The following is a 14,324-nucleotide window of genomic DNA, read 5'->3' on the forward strand; positions in this document are numbered from 1 at the left end:
TCTCTCTCTCTCTTAGAAGATGACATTATTACCAAATCATTGACATTTGGCCCAAAACGTGCGGTTACAACTAGATATTGAGCGTGAACTGAATATTCTGAACAACACAATTAATGCCATTTACAATTTATATGATTATAATCAAATAGATTAAAGTATGCAGGATCCGTTCCCTCGTGGTTGGTGGACTGTCAGTAAGTCATTTTCATAAAATGGTTTGGTGTCCAGCAGCTTTGCTGCATTTTCTTGTTTAAACAGGAAGTGAGCTGGTAATGATTCCTTAACTCATTCACCCCTGAAGTCACATTTGAACCTTTACCAAATCAAAGACAGAGCAAGTCCAGTTTAAAAATGTAGGGATGAATGAGTTAAGTCCTTGTGTAGTAATGAAAACAATTCCATATTTAATCATACAATCAAGGATACCCAGTTAGCAATGAAAATGATATCAACATTTTTTCAGGTTCACTTGATAGAAGATGATCAACTGGTGACATACTGGAAATACATGTTAGACCTACATTTCTTTCCAATAATGCATATTCTAGGACACAAATCAAGCCTAGTTTAATCTTAATAGACTTTGTTTTCATTACTCCCCTTGCCTCCCTCAACACCAATTATTTACCCATTTCAACACAACCATCTTGCAAAAATCAAGCAACTATTCAACATCACATTTATAGATTGGGCTAATTTGAATGAACTTAAAGGTCTGTTGACCTTAGTTAAAAACTCTGACCTACCTCGACCTTGGAGTCCATTTGTCCACGGCGAATGACCGCTGCGAGTTCGTCCATGAAGAGAGCTGCCACCTCTGGTGTGCGACTGCTCGATGTCTTGACCATTTGCAGCAGACTGACCACTTGTTTGTAGAGGTCATCGGACAGAGGAACACTTTCCAGCTGGGTCAGTACCGTATTTGTACTGAAATAAGTTCCTCACTTTTTAAAATGTAGCAGCGGTCGTCAACAATCCTCAGACAGCAATACAGGGCAACATTTTTATTACGGTGCCCAACACATTAGTTTCTGTAATTTCCATATCATATTTAAAAAACATCAAAAACCAGTGTCCCAGGCTGTTAGAGTAAGAGTGTTAGAGTACCATGACATTTTAATTTTAGTCAATAGTGAAATAACTCGTATAAATGAATCTCTTTTTGTTACTTTCTCACAGATGTTCCTTTGTCATTGTTTCCCAGTACGGTAACCACATGATCAGTTTAGATACCAGACACATACCTCTTGTAGGCGATGCTCTTGATGATCATAATGGCCCCTATAACCCCCATCCTTTTGTACCTGTTAACAGATAAACAATACATGTCATTAACAGGTAGATAAAGGAATCACAGGACCAAACCATTTACCATAGAAGAAATGTTAACATTGCCAGTCAGGTAGTGCCAATAATTATGATCAAAACACATTCAAAAATGCAGAAATTCAAGGATATTAATTACTTAGAGGATCCGCCTATTAATGAATGTGCTGGCTTAGATTTTCAACTTACTTTGGACTGTTACTGGAAAGTTGCTTCCGGATCAAAATGTGTAGGTCATCCTGAAAGTAGGCGTGTCTGGTGTTAATCAGAAATGGATTCTGTATGGTTTTGTAGATTTGTACTATGTTCTCCCATTCGAAAGATTGACAAAAACTGACAGAAGGGAACCAAACTGGTAACTGTAATATTATTTCCTGTTACTCATTCCACTTTATCCACATGTCACTATTAGCAATAGTTGGTTGTAGAGAAAAAAAATGTCACCATCCTTACCTGCCGTAATAACTATCTGTTCATTCCATATATTCTCGGAATACTGATGTTATAGCTATTCTAAGAGTATTGCTACACAGGCCCTCAATAAATTCACATTGTAAAATTGTCAGATTTTTAATATGCCTAGTTCATATAATTATTAAACTCTGATGAAGGGGACATAAAAATGAAACTTTTAAGTTTAAAATATCTCGATTTTAAATGTGTATTAAATTATTGAAGTACATGTTTATTAGCTCAGGTTATTAACAAATGAGCCCAGGAAATTAAACAGTAAACTGGCCCCAGGTATTAAATAATTAATTGGGACCAGCTGGCAATCAACCAATTAAATGGGACAAGGTATTAAAAAAACATTAAACTTGGTCAAGGAAATTAAACACTAACCTGGGCCATTGTTACAGCACTAAACTGTGCTAAGGGAAATTAAACACTTCATTTAGCTCAGGTAATTTAGCGCAAAACTGGGCCCAGGTAATTAAACACAATACTGGGGCCCAGGTAATTTACACAAAACTGAACCCAGGTAATTATACACAAAACTGGGCCGAGGTAATTTACACAAAACTGGGCCGAGGTAATTAAACACAAAACTGGGCCCATGTATTTAAACACAAAACTGGGCCCAGGTAATTTACACAAAACTGGGCCCAGGTAATTAAACACCAAACTGGGCCCAGGTAATTTACACAAAACTGGGCCCAGGTAATTAAACACAAAACTTGGCCCAGATAATTTATATAAAACTGGCAATAAAACACAGTTGATAATCCTAAAATACAGCCCTACCAGGTTTTGAAAGAATTCAAAAACTTTTTTTAAATCTTTTTTTTTTCACAAGCAAAACTGTAGTAGAAGTTTACAAATTGCTGAATTGTAGGTCAAAAACGTATACTGAATAAGTAGCAATATTTTTTCAAACCTGTATGAGGCCCCCTTCTTGGGGATTCCTGAAGGCCAACATACTCAGCATTGAGTACAATTTCCGGATCTGCATCACGGACAGGTTGTCTAAATAATCAAGGACGCCCTGGATAATCAAAGACGACATCAAGACAACAGGTCAGAGTGAAAATCACCACATTTGCTGTAAACCCCCAAAACAGTAAATAACTGACGGAATCATTGCTATAGGCATTCAGTGGGAAGAGCTTGTACAAAACTGCTGCTCTTTAATTTAAATAAAATTATAGACTGTTCTGTACGTAATGCCTGATGATACCATCAAACAATTATAAGATCCTTATGACAGAAAATGTCAGCTTAACCCTTTCACCCCTAGGTTATTTTAGTAGACCCTTCCATACATTGATCTGGAGGAGTCCATTATGGTCTACAGTGGTGAAAGGGTTAAGAATTTCTACATTGCTACAATTATGCTTCTGATTTTTGTGAAGCCAGTGCTGCCACTTAGTCTGTATCAGATTTGACGCGTACCCGGTGAGATAATGTTTAATTAGTCTACAAATCTGATATTACTAATATTGTAGGCTGATGATCTTCCTATATAATTCAGCGTATCTTTTTTTTAGACAGTATCTAGCATACAGTATATTCAGGTCTGTGGAAGGTGCATGTTTCTTGTATTGCTTCAAGTTAAATTTAAGATCATGAAAGGATGATTTTAATACACAGATCAGATGTAGGTAACATACCTTGACAAATATCGCAAAAGGTGCCATCTTGGATAGGTGTGTGTCGACAAGTTCAGCCAGGATATCAAGGGAGGAGTCAATTTCCCCTTCAAACCCGATACCAATGTGGGTCACCAGGTTCCCGACGATTTCCTAAAAAAAGTCGCAAACCTTCCATCTTAACAGCGGTGTCAGAAGGGAAAATATTCTCATTTTCATTGTTACAGATATAAACTTACACAGATAGAAATACTTTTTGCGTGAAAATCTGAGTGAATGATCTGGTCTTCATCCTTATCTCTTTACGTGGTTTAATATAAATAAAACACAAATAACTGACGGATTCATTGCTATAAGCAACATATAGGCTATTCTGTCATATTGGTCATATTTGATAAAAGTTAAAAGAAATTGACAATGTATTGAATATCAATTCAAATGGCAGCAATAACAAGAATCAATTTCTGTTTTTATGATGAGAAATTAAATGTACAGTAGTATTCTCTAGAGAAAATCAACAATCTTTCACGGTAATGTGATATTTAACATAGCAACGGAAAAATCTACAGAAGCGCCACCTGCTGACAGAAGGAGTCGAATGCTGTGAATGCTCCCCTGTACATAGCACATGCGAAGTACACGACAGCAGGTTCTGGGGACCGCAGCAGAGCCTCGGCTAGCGACAGGATGGACGGGAAGTAGTCGCGCATCACCTTCAACACACATAAATTTGACTCAACCAATCAGAACTACTTTAAACTTAAATCAGGTTTAGCTACATCAAATTCCACCAATGACAGTTTATAACACAAAATCTTTGCCAATGACAATTCCAGATGCTGTTCTGTTCGGTACATGTTGCTCAGAGAACGTCCTTCAGAACATCAGTCTAGCATTTTTTTTTCTATTTTCCTATTATAGGATTATTGTATATACAAAATATGACGATCGAGATCCCATCTAGGTCAACACTCTGATGACTTTTTATCATACATTGTATATACTTACTGTATACTAGGAAACGTTCGTCCTGTAAAATATTCGCCCTTTACCAAAAACATTAATTTCCCCTGTTGTTATTTTCACATTTAACATGTAATATAAACTATATAATGTATGTTGTGTACTTATTTTCACTGTCATGATAAATTCGCCCTCATGGAAGAGGGGGCCAAAAAGGCGGAAGTTAAATTGTGCTAAAATTTCCTAACTTTATGCTCGGTGAAATTAAGTCCATCTTAATACGGTATTAATCACAAGTGACCTGACTTTATCAACTATTACACCCATTACCTGTGAGTGGGCCCCGAAGGCTGCCTGTACTAACACCTCAGTGAAGCCACCCGCCCGAATCTTGTTACGGAACAAACTCTCCACAGGCTTCTTACGATTGGTGGAGTGGAGGATGAGGAGGATAAAGATATCAATAACTTTGTGATCACCTGGCTGCTTCACTCCATCAATCACCTGAGAAGCAAAACATTTTACTCCATTTGTCATTTTTATCCTTTGTTATGTTAGAAACAACATCACTTGGCATGTTTTGTTTTGAAAAGGAAGATGCCAAGTTTAGTCTATAAGACCTTTTTTCGAGGTGTTTTTATTTCAATTATTTATAAACATTAAGATTAACACTTCAATGATGTTGTATATACATAACCAATCATTATATAGAATATATTTTAAGTTCAGTTTTCATAGTTTTTTGGTAACTCTTTCAAAATTATGTAATAATAACTGGAAATTTTTCTTTAGATTTTGACAATTACCATCACATGAATTTAAATCAAACAACGTTTTTTTTTGACAAAGTAGTTATGGCGACATTACCTTTATCCATGCCTCTGCTACACATTTCTGAAAACGTATTCCTGACTTTATGGCGTCCAGTGTAAGCAGCTCCGACCCCCGTGCACTCTCTATCTCCGACTTAGATCCCCTGATAGCAATACATGTACAACACTTTTAACACCACCTACTATATTCAGAGTAATCTGTTTTGAAAATAATAAAACGATTGTAGCCTTTAATTCGGTCGATACCTGGATTTATCGACCCGAGAAAAGATATATTGACATCGGACTGCTTCCTCGGTCAATATATCTTTTCTCGGGTCGATAAATCCAATTTCGACCTAAGCCAAAGGCTATAATTGAATATTGTATACTTTTTATATTGTGTAAACGTATCAGTTAGTTAACAGACAGCCTGTATATTCAGGGTAACTACATTTGAATGTATTATTCTTCTACATCAGGGAGATGTACATAACAGTACGTCTGCTTTATGCTATGTTACATTTCCATATAGATTTAATCTGACTTTGTGTAACCAGTGAGAGACACCCAATGTTTTAATGATAGAGGTGGTGAGTTTCTACTTCATAGGAGAGGTTGTCACTCTATAGACAAATTTAATGGTACCTATGAAGGAGCGGCCTCTCCAGACAGGTGCTATCAATTATAACAAGCCTTACTTAAAGAAAGAGGTGGTCTCTCTCTCTCTTTATAGAACCAAAACATGTCTGTTGAGTAAGATATACTTACCTCTTGCCAGCCTGTGTTGAGAATGGTGTAGAGGAAATGGTGGGAGCAAAGCTGGAGTTGAAGTCCAAGTTACTGCGAATTTCCTCGACAACCTATAACACCAGCAAATATAACTAAATTACACAACACGTTGTGATTTCCATCAATTCCAGTTCACCATGTTCCACTTACTGTAAGGCATGCTATCTACATCTTACAGGAAAGCACAACACAAAAGGAAAATGTTTCGGTTAGGAAAAGGACACTTAAAATTCACTTTGATGAAAAGTCTTATGTTTCTTAATTAACAGCTGTAAATGTTTTCTTTAGATTTACAGACACTGGAATGTACCTCTGGAGCATCCTGATTGTTGACCGACTGGAGAAGGAACTTGATGACCACTGGCAAATCTTCCATTTTGACAGATGCTAGTGTCTGGAGCACTGATCCTCTCACCTGGTATCATAAACAAGAGGTTCACAGGCACTGTATATAGGTATCTTCACTCAGTTTAAAAGGTATTAATAAACAGACAGATTCACACACACACTCCGACAAAACAGTCACTTTATAAGCGGGGTGACAAAATAAAATACAGTAGGGGAGATAACTCTAACACATGGCTAATGTAGCATATCACTTTTTATCTATCATTCATGGAATTTATGGAACAAAATGACAAACATACACAAAGATAAATGAATTTAACAAGATAAACATACCAATACAGTTACATTCTGAGGAAGTAATTTACATTGATCTTTATCACACAGACTTCACTGTTCTGTGTCATGCAGTCTCATCAAAATGCACACAACACCTTAAAATTTCAACAACAAAATTAAAATTTTTAAAACGAAATGTGGTGGAAATCAGATGTAATGGCCATGTAAGCGACTTCAAGTTGAACAAGGAAAAGATACTCTCATCAGGTTGGGAGAGCCAGGTTAGACAAGGAACAACTCACCTCAAATAACAGGTCTTGAGGGAGTGATAGCTTAGAAAATAACAGATAGCTCACCTCAGATAACAGTTCAGGATAGAGTGCCAGGTCAGACAAGGACAGATAACTCACCTCAGATAACAGTTCAGAAGAGAGTGTCAGGTTAGACAAGGACAGATAACTCACCTCAGATAACAGTTCAGGAGTGAGTGTTAGCTAAGTAAATAACAGATAACTCACCTCAGATAACAGTTTAGGAGAGAGTGTCAGGTTAGACAAGGACAGATAACTAACCTCAGATAACAGTTCAGGAGTGAGTGTTAGCTAAGAAAATAACAGATAACTCACCTCAGATAACAGTTTAGGAGAGAGTGTCAGCTTAGACAAGGACAGATAACTCACCTCAGATTACAGTTTAGGAGAGAGTGTCAGCTTAGACAAGGACAGGTAACTCACCTCAGATAACAGTTCAGGAGAGAGTGTCAGGTTCGACAAGGCATCCAGTATTGGAACAGTTAACTGGTTATTTTGCACTAATATTTCCCTAAATGTGAAGAAAACAAAAATAACGATAAATGATCAAACATAATGTTCACTCCTTGTATGAATTAGTTTTAATAGAACTAAATGTAAAATTGGAGACTGCCAAAATCAGTACAGAAGGAAAATTACCAGGGCTTATTTTTCTGGGCAAGCAGCACAGAAAACAAGCTTACTGGAGATCAAACTACTGTATGTCCTTATTTTAGCAATAGTCAAATTTTAGCCCATTATCAAATTTTGACAAATTAGTGCATTGATTAAATTGCTCACCTACAATATATGCTTTACAGAAACTGTAATCGGTGTTTTATTTTAAGTTCAAAGAGTACTAAAATAAGATTACAGCTAAAATATGAACAATTGCAGCAACCAGATTCTAATTTTTAAGTATTTCATATTCCTTTTTCTCTCTCAAAATTTCATTGTACTTATTACCTTAAGTAAAGGTAACCTTCACAAAAAATCAGAAAGTCGAAAGAATTATTGTAATTTTCACAAGGACTATAATTTGAGAAATCAACAAATTGCCAGGCCAGAGATATTTTTGTGAGCTATGTGAATTCACAATGATGATCCTTTGGGCACCAAAATGAGGTAATTCATCAGGGAAGCAAAAAGCAATCAGCAGCATTTCAGCCTACTGATGGAAACAAGAATTACTCGTAATTATATGTGTCGCCTGTCCCGCTTTGTCAATATAATAAGCATTTGACATAGTACATAAGGAAACGGACCTAAACGCGAAATCATAACATTTTTTTTTTTTTTCAAGTCCAGAAATTTCAGGTTTTATCCGAAAAACTGTAGAAGTCCATGAAATGTTTTTAGAGTAGTAGACTCTACTACCCATGATACATGTATGATTGAGGTTTGGTTGGTGTAGCTCTTATACTTTGTCAGAAAGAGCCTAATATGCAAGAGCTAAACGCAAAACCTTAACGTTAAGGTTTTTTTTAAGTCCAGAAGTTTGAGTTTTTTAGCCAAAAAATACAGAAATCGTTGAAATGCAAAATCTTAACATTGTTGACGCTGCCGTTGTCGTCGGAAAAGCGACGCCTATGTGTCTTCCGACATCCGTCGTAGGCGACACAAAAAAACGGTGTCCTTTCCAGGATGGAGTAATGTTCTCTCAGTCATTTGTGCCACAGAAACCACAGCGATTAGTGATAAAATGCTCTGACAGTCTTTTCTTCTGACTGTGATAAAGTTTTACCTAAGAGCTTTAGCCACTTCCCCATGCTCCGAGTCTTCCACAACCTCAGGAAGACAGGTGATTATCTCCCTTTGTATATCAAGGGAGACAATGCCAATCATCTCCAACATCTTATTTGTCACCTCCTAAAAAAATACATGAAATGACGCAAATAATTTAGCTTCAGTCAAAAGCTTTGACGATAATGAGATAACTTTTATTTTAAATATGATAAAAAATTGTATTCATTCTTTTTTTAAATTCTCAATTCAACTGTCAATTAGAAAAACAAATAGAAAAAAAAAGAAGATAAATATCAAAACAATTGTATAAAATTGGGACTTTTCTGATTAACTGCACTGTTGCAGTTTTATATCTTTGAAGATGTTGGAAACTTATGTCATACCATTGAAGAGTAGTACTTCAAACTTAATTATTTATACTGATGACAAGTTTATCAGAGCGCAATTATATTGACAAGCAAAAATACCAACTTTTCCGTTGATGATACTGTCCAGCCACCTAAACTGACTCATCAACAGTCGAGGGATGTTCACTTTCTCTCCATGATCAAATATAGAGCTGAAAAAAAAGCAAATCATATTTTTTTTTACAAATTTCAACTGTTTAAAATAATACCACAAGTGCTTTACAAAGAGGGTTTTTGGGAAGGGAGCAGGAACTCTCAACTTGGGAAAATCAGTAGGTCAGACTATTGAATTGGGAAATATCAAATTTTTTCAGAGTTTGATAAAGGTAATTAAAGGATTTATCAGAACAGGTCTTTTATATTAAAAAAAAAATGAATTTATTAGTGAAATTTTGAATGTATGGCAAAACATGTCCAAATCCCGCAATGCAGAAAACACATGATGCACAAATTGATGATGTGCCTTACCAGAATTTACCTCAAATAGTCGCAGGCTAACTAACGAAGGAGATAAATAAAAAATGTATAAAACATCTGGTAACAGTAAAGATATGTATAATTGCGATGTAATCAGTACCGCTCTAATTGATACTATTATAGAATACTATGTATAATGATCTATTTATAAAATAAGATTTTTCACACGTTTCACATATGATGCACAAATAGGCCATTAAAGGCTCTGTTGTAGAAATCAAATTAACAAATTATTCTTACTCTTCATCTTCCATGAACTCTGCCAGCTTCTCCAGTAAAGTGTTCATCAGTTTAGGCTACAAAACAAAAGTCTGGTCACCAACTGTTTTTATCAATTTCTAAAATTACAGGTTTTGTACATTACCAGTATTACATAGATGGCATTTCACTTTTTTTAAGCAGTTACCGTTAAATTTAAACAAATGAACTGAAACTCCAGTTATTTTCCTCATCCTTAAATGACCTCAGCTGTTAAAAGTGTGTTAAACCCATACCTATAAAACCAAACCAAACAATTTACTAGAACTTACTACCGGTACTATACTAGAACTACTATATAATTAATATCATAATTTCGATAGGAAATGAAATCTATAAGGATATTCATTTTTTCCCCACAGTATTTGTGCTAGCCTTTTGAAAAGTTGGGTCTTAAGCTGGTAGTAATGTTGACATCAAAAAGTGTTTAATATTTCAGGTCCCCTACATTTTCTTCTTTTGATATGGGACTGATATGGGACTGCATCAATATCAGCCCTTTTTCAGTGAATTAATCAAGCATTATCAAGGCATACATTTCCCCTGGTATTTCAATGTTACTCATTCCGTAAGTATTGCAGCATCTGAAACTACTTCTCACTTTTTTTCTCTATAATCATCTAAGATATACAACTTTAGGAAGTCCTTCATGCCATAAAATATCTTTTAGGAAAAAAAAAGTTTGTTCATGAAAAAGAAAGATATTTATTTTTTCCCTCAAAATCAAAAAGAAAACTATGTAAATCTCATTGGAAACGGGCTATTAAAATCAGTACAATTTCCTTCATATATGATAGAATTGACTTGGTAACAAGCCAGATGACATGCATGAAAGTATTTTGTAAATAGGAATTAAAAGCATTTCTGAATTATTAGATAATGATGATTAAGTGTGCCTCAAACTGAATTTGAACTTAATTTCCCATACTTAACGTAATGTAACTACAGAAACTTCAAATCAAACTAACCATGAGGCTGATTCAAATTTTTGTTTTTATATTTACTGTCAGCTATTAAAGTGTAAAGATGACATAGAACTGTTACATCATTTTTACTGTACCTGCAGCAAGTCAACGCCCAACATCAGACGTATGGCACAGTCTTGTCCTCCGCTCCGGGCTCTTACATTTCAAATCAAGAAAAACATTATTAATACATGTATAATCTGATGCCCGGGGCTGGATATCTAAGGTTTAACATCAAAGTTATTTAAACAAAATAATTTTTTGAATGAAAAAAAGTAACAAATGTTGGTTTATTTATGGCTCACGTACGAGTCACAATCTGAAGTTGTGTTGGTGGGAAGGAGGCTGTAGTGAAATCTGAAATAAACCAAAACAACAGAAATAAACTAAGTTTTAATATCCATACACAAACAACATTGGCTATACAAGACAGATTTCAGTAGTGTTCAGGTCTTCTTTTGTAGTTGATGTCTAATTGATGTGTAAGATTTAATTTCTCCATTCAATAAGCAGTACATTATTTGTAAAATGATACTGTTCAGAGACGTATCTACAGATAGGTTAATAAACACGTAGAACATGACAACAGCTTGTGGCATTTAAACATCAGCAAAATTACATTCCAACTCAAAGTTTATGAGAAGGGCTATTTATCAGTTTTTGAAAAAAACAAAAAAATAAAATTATTGATGATTGATGAGCCTCCTAACAGAAACATAAACCAGACCACCCTGATGTGAAGACTTCAGTAAAGACATCATCATGTTAAGGTGATGTCATAAGTCTCCTTCGCAGATTGTATATAATTATTTAACTTACCTTGATTGATCTTCTATGAATTCTTGGAAACCATCAACAAATTCATCAACAACCTGCTCAGAAAACAAGTCAAAAACTTCCCATCAGAATACAAGTGAAAAACAGTTAATCATAATACAAGTCAAAAACATACAGTCATTATTTCATGTATAAAGCTATAAAACTAAACATTTCAAGTAATGCAGACTCAGCTCAGTTCTATTGATTCTACTACTTCAGTTGTCCACAAGAACGAAAATTGAAAATAAAAGGTTATTTTGATACTATGCATTTAACCTTAATACACAACTTCAAATTCAAAACATGAATAACTAAGTCTTTTTTTTTCTGCAAGAATTTAACTCCAGAAAACTTAAAAAACATAAAATCAGATATTTTAATGATTTCTTTTCAAAGCATTCTCTACAGTACAGTGTATGATTATAAACATGAAACTATACCGAAACTAAATCACTCAACATTCAGTTTGACGTAACAAAATCTCAACATCCAGTTTCTTACAAAATTTATCATTCAGTTTCTTTACAAAGTCTTAATAATAATTTTCTTCACAAACTTCTGAACATTCAAAGTCTAAACAAAATTTGCAAGATGGGATTTGCACAATATTTACTAAATTAGGGTTCGGTAAGTGACATAAAATCTACAGATGGTTCGTAAGTAACAGCTGAAAGTATTCCGTCTTTTCGCATTACAGAGTTATCTGCTCTTGTGACCAGGTATTGATAGTTACGTCATTTGTTTGTGAGAGTAACGTCATTAATTTTTGAGAAAACAATGTAATTTTCTCGTACAAAATAATGACGTAACAATCAATACCTGCTCACAAGAGCGGATAACTCTGCAATAGGAAACAAGAGGCCCATGGGCCTTAACGGTCACCTGATATATTTATACAGAGAGCTGATTTTGTTTTTAACATGAACAGAAATATTATTCAAAGTGACAAAAAACAATAAAACCACCTTATTCAATATCTAGCATGCAGATTTAAGACTGAAAAGTATTTGAAACTAGCACCTCTGATTCTAAACAAGGAAAATGAAGAAATTTTGTTTTAGCACACAGACTCCATTGGGCCCCACCCTACAGCCCTTGGGGGTAGGGATGGCTCAAAATTTACAAAGTATCAAACTGTCAACTTAATGTGATTTCCCTATATATACTATAGTAAAGTTTACCCCCTCCCCAGGGGGAAACGTGAGACCCCAGGGTCAAGAAATTCACAATTTTAGTAAAGCACCTTAAGACCCTTCTATCTATGAAGAGTATTTGATTCTACCATATCTGGATCTTGAGAAGATTTTTGAAATTTTAGTCAATTTTACCCTTTTTGGCCCCGCCCCTCGGGCCCCTAGGGGCTGGGGACCATATAATTCACAATTTTAGTTGACCTTTGGCCATGGAAGGTTTCTGCAAAATTTCATTGAAATTGCTTCAGGGGTTTTGGAGAAGAAGTCGAAAATGTAAATTGTTTACGGACGCACGACGGACGACGACGGACAAAAGGCGATCGCAATAGGTCACTTGAGACTTTGTCTCAGGTGACTTAAAAACGGAATAGCAAAACAAATATGAGTTTCTGCTGTGCAGAGATATCTATTACAAATACGTCGTACATTGTGTGAAGAGTGTCAATGTAACAAAGAAAATTCTAGCTGTAACTGCAGTATAATATTCTAAGATAATGCAAGTTTCATCAATTATTAGAACACTGGAATACTTGATGTTCTTCCTATTCACCTCTGGATAGTTGTCATGACGTTTCAAAGCCAAGTGTAGGTTTCGTTGGAAAACAGCTTGGTCCACATCTAAAAAGATGATTTTTATTTGAATTTTAATTCAATTTTAAAATCATGTAACATGTTCAACATTTAAGACAAAAAAAATTCTGAAAGTATTATTAGATATCATTTCTAGTACACTAGGGTATACAAAAAAGCTCAACTGATTTGAAGTTGAGCCCCAAGCATCTAATCATATAATAAATGTGAGCTCTCAAATGTAAAAGTTTCAAAAAGGCAAGGGGCTTTAGTTTGATGCATAGGTCATCAGTCAAAAATATATTGACAAGCTAAAAACCTCAGGTATACAAAGCCTATACAAGCAGACAACTGCTTTCAGCATACATTCATAGTCAACAGAGATGTCAAATTTATCATTCATGGAATTTGCTCAAAACTTTTGACAGGCAAATACAAATTATATTGTGATAAACTACAAAGGTACTATGAATACTACAGATGTAGATTGTCAACTTACTAAGTGTGTTAAATTTGCCTCCTTTCTTCAATGTCAACCCACATTTACTGAGCAGCTGACAAAACACAGAATCACTGACGTAGTTCTCTTCCTCGTCCGAAGATTTCCTCTTCTTAGCTAATGCTCCTGTGGATACACAATTTACTGATAATAGACTTGTAGCATCATACAACTTCCTCTTACAATCACTGAATCAGCGATCATTTGGTTCTCATCCATTGGAGAAATAGTACATGTATATCCTTTTAAAGGGACATCACGTGAAAAGGCGTTTTTTTTTTAATGAATATATGTATTGTATGCACTTCCACTTATGTTACCTCGCTATCCCCATATTCATAGTCCGTTCCAAATGTCCAGTTTGACCACTTGAATTGTTCGGGAAAGCCCTGCTAAAAATAGCGCCGATAACGTCACCTGACTAGGCAGTAAACACAAGTGGTGCGAGCGAGATGAAACGGTTTCCAAAGGGGCCCCCAGAGAGGGGCCGTCA

At 35.3% G+C, this 14,324-nt stretch overlaps 1 protein-coding gene across 1 annotated transcript in view; it reads right to left on the reverse strand.

Moving 5' to 3' along the window:
* Positions 1-14,324, reverse strand: part of LOC110443359 (Fanconi anemia group D2 protein-like) — a 37,679-nt gene that overhangs the window by 21,310 nt on the left and 2,045 nt on the right. The window contains exons 3-21 of the mRNA XM_021487541.1: positions 13,832-13,957; positions 13,313-13,380; positions 11,570-11,622; positions 11,060-11,107; positions 10,846-10,906; positions 9,768-9,823; positions 9,115-9,202; positions 8,642-8,766; positions 7,342-7,429; positions 6,294-6,398; positions 5,963-6,054; positions 5,247-5,355; positions 4,710-4,883; positions 3,995-4,129; positions 3,438-3,569; positions 2,705-2,812; positions 1,516-1,565; positions 1,245-1,304; positions 747-927 (exon numbers count right to left, since the gene is read on the reverse strand). Of these exons, the coding sequence (XP_021343216.1) occupies positions 747-927; positions 1,245-1,304; positions 1,516-1,565; positions 2,705-2,812; positions 3,438-3,569; positions 3,995-4,129; positions 4,710-4,883; positions 5,247-5,355; positions 5,963-6,054; positions 6,294-6,398; positions 7,342-7,429; positions 8,642-8,766; positions 9,115-9,202; positions 9,768-9,823; positions 10,846-10,906; positions 11,060-11,107; positions 11,570-11,622; positions 13,313-13,380; positions 13,832-13,957 (1,859 nt within the window). The remainder of the gene's footprint in view (positions 1-746; positions 928-1,244; positions 1,305-1,515; positions 1,566-2,704; positions 2,813-3,437; positions 3,570-3,994; positions 4,130-4,709; positions 4,884-5,246; positions 5,356-5,962; positions 6,055-6,293; positions 6,399-7,341; positions 7,430-8,641; positions 8,767-9,114; positions 9,203-9,767; positions 9,824-10,845; positions 10,907-11,059; positions 11,108-11,569; positions 11,623-13,312; positions 13,381-13,831; positions 13,958-14,324) is intronic.

The sequence above is a fragment of the Mizuhopecten yessoensis genome, unplaced genomic scaffold (assembly GCF_002113885.1).
Source record: "Mizuhopecten yessoensis strain PY_sf001 unplaced genomic scaffold, ASM211388v2 scaffold716341, whole genome shotgun sequence".
Taxonomy (NCBI): domain Eukaryota; kingdom Metazoa; phylum Mollusca; class Bivalvia; order Pectinida; family Pectinidae; genus Mizuhopecten; species Mizuhopecten yessoensis.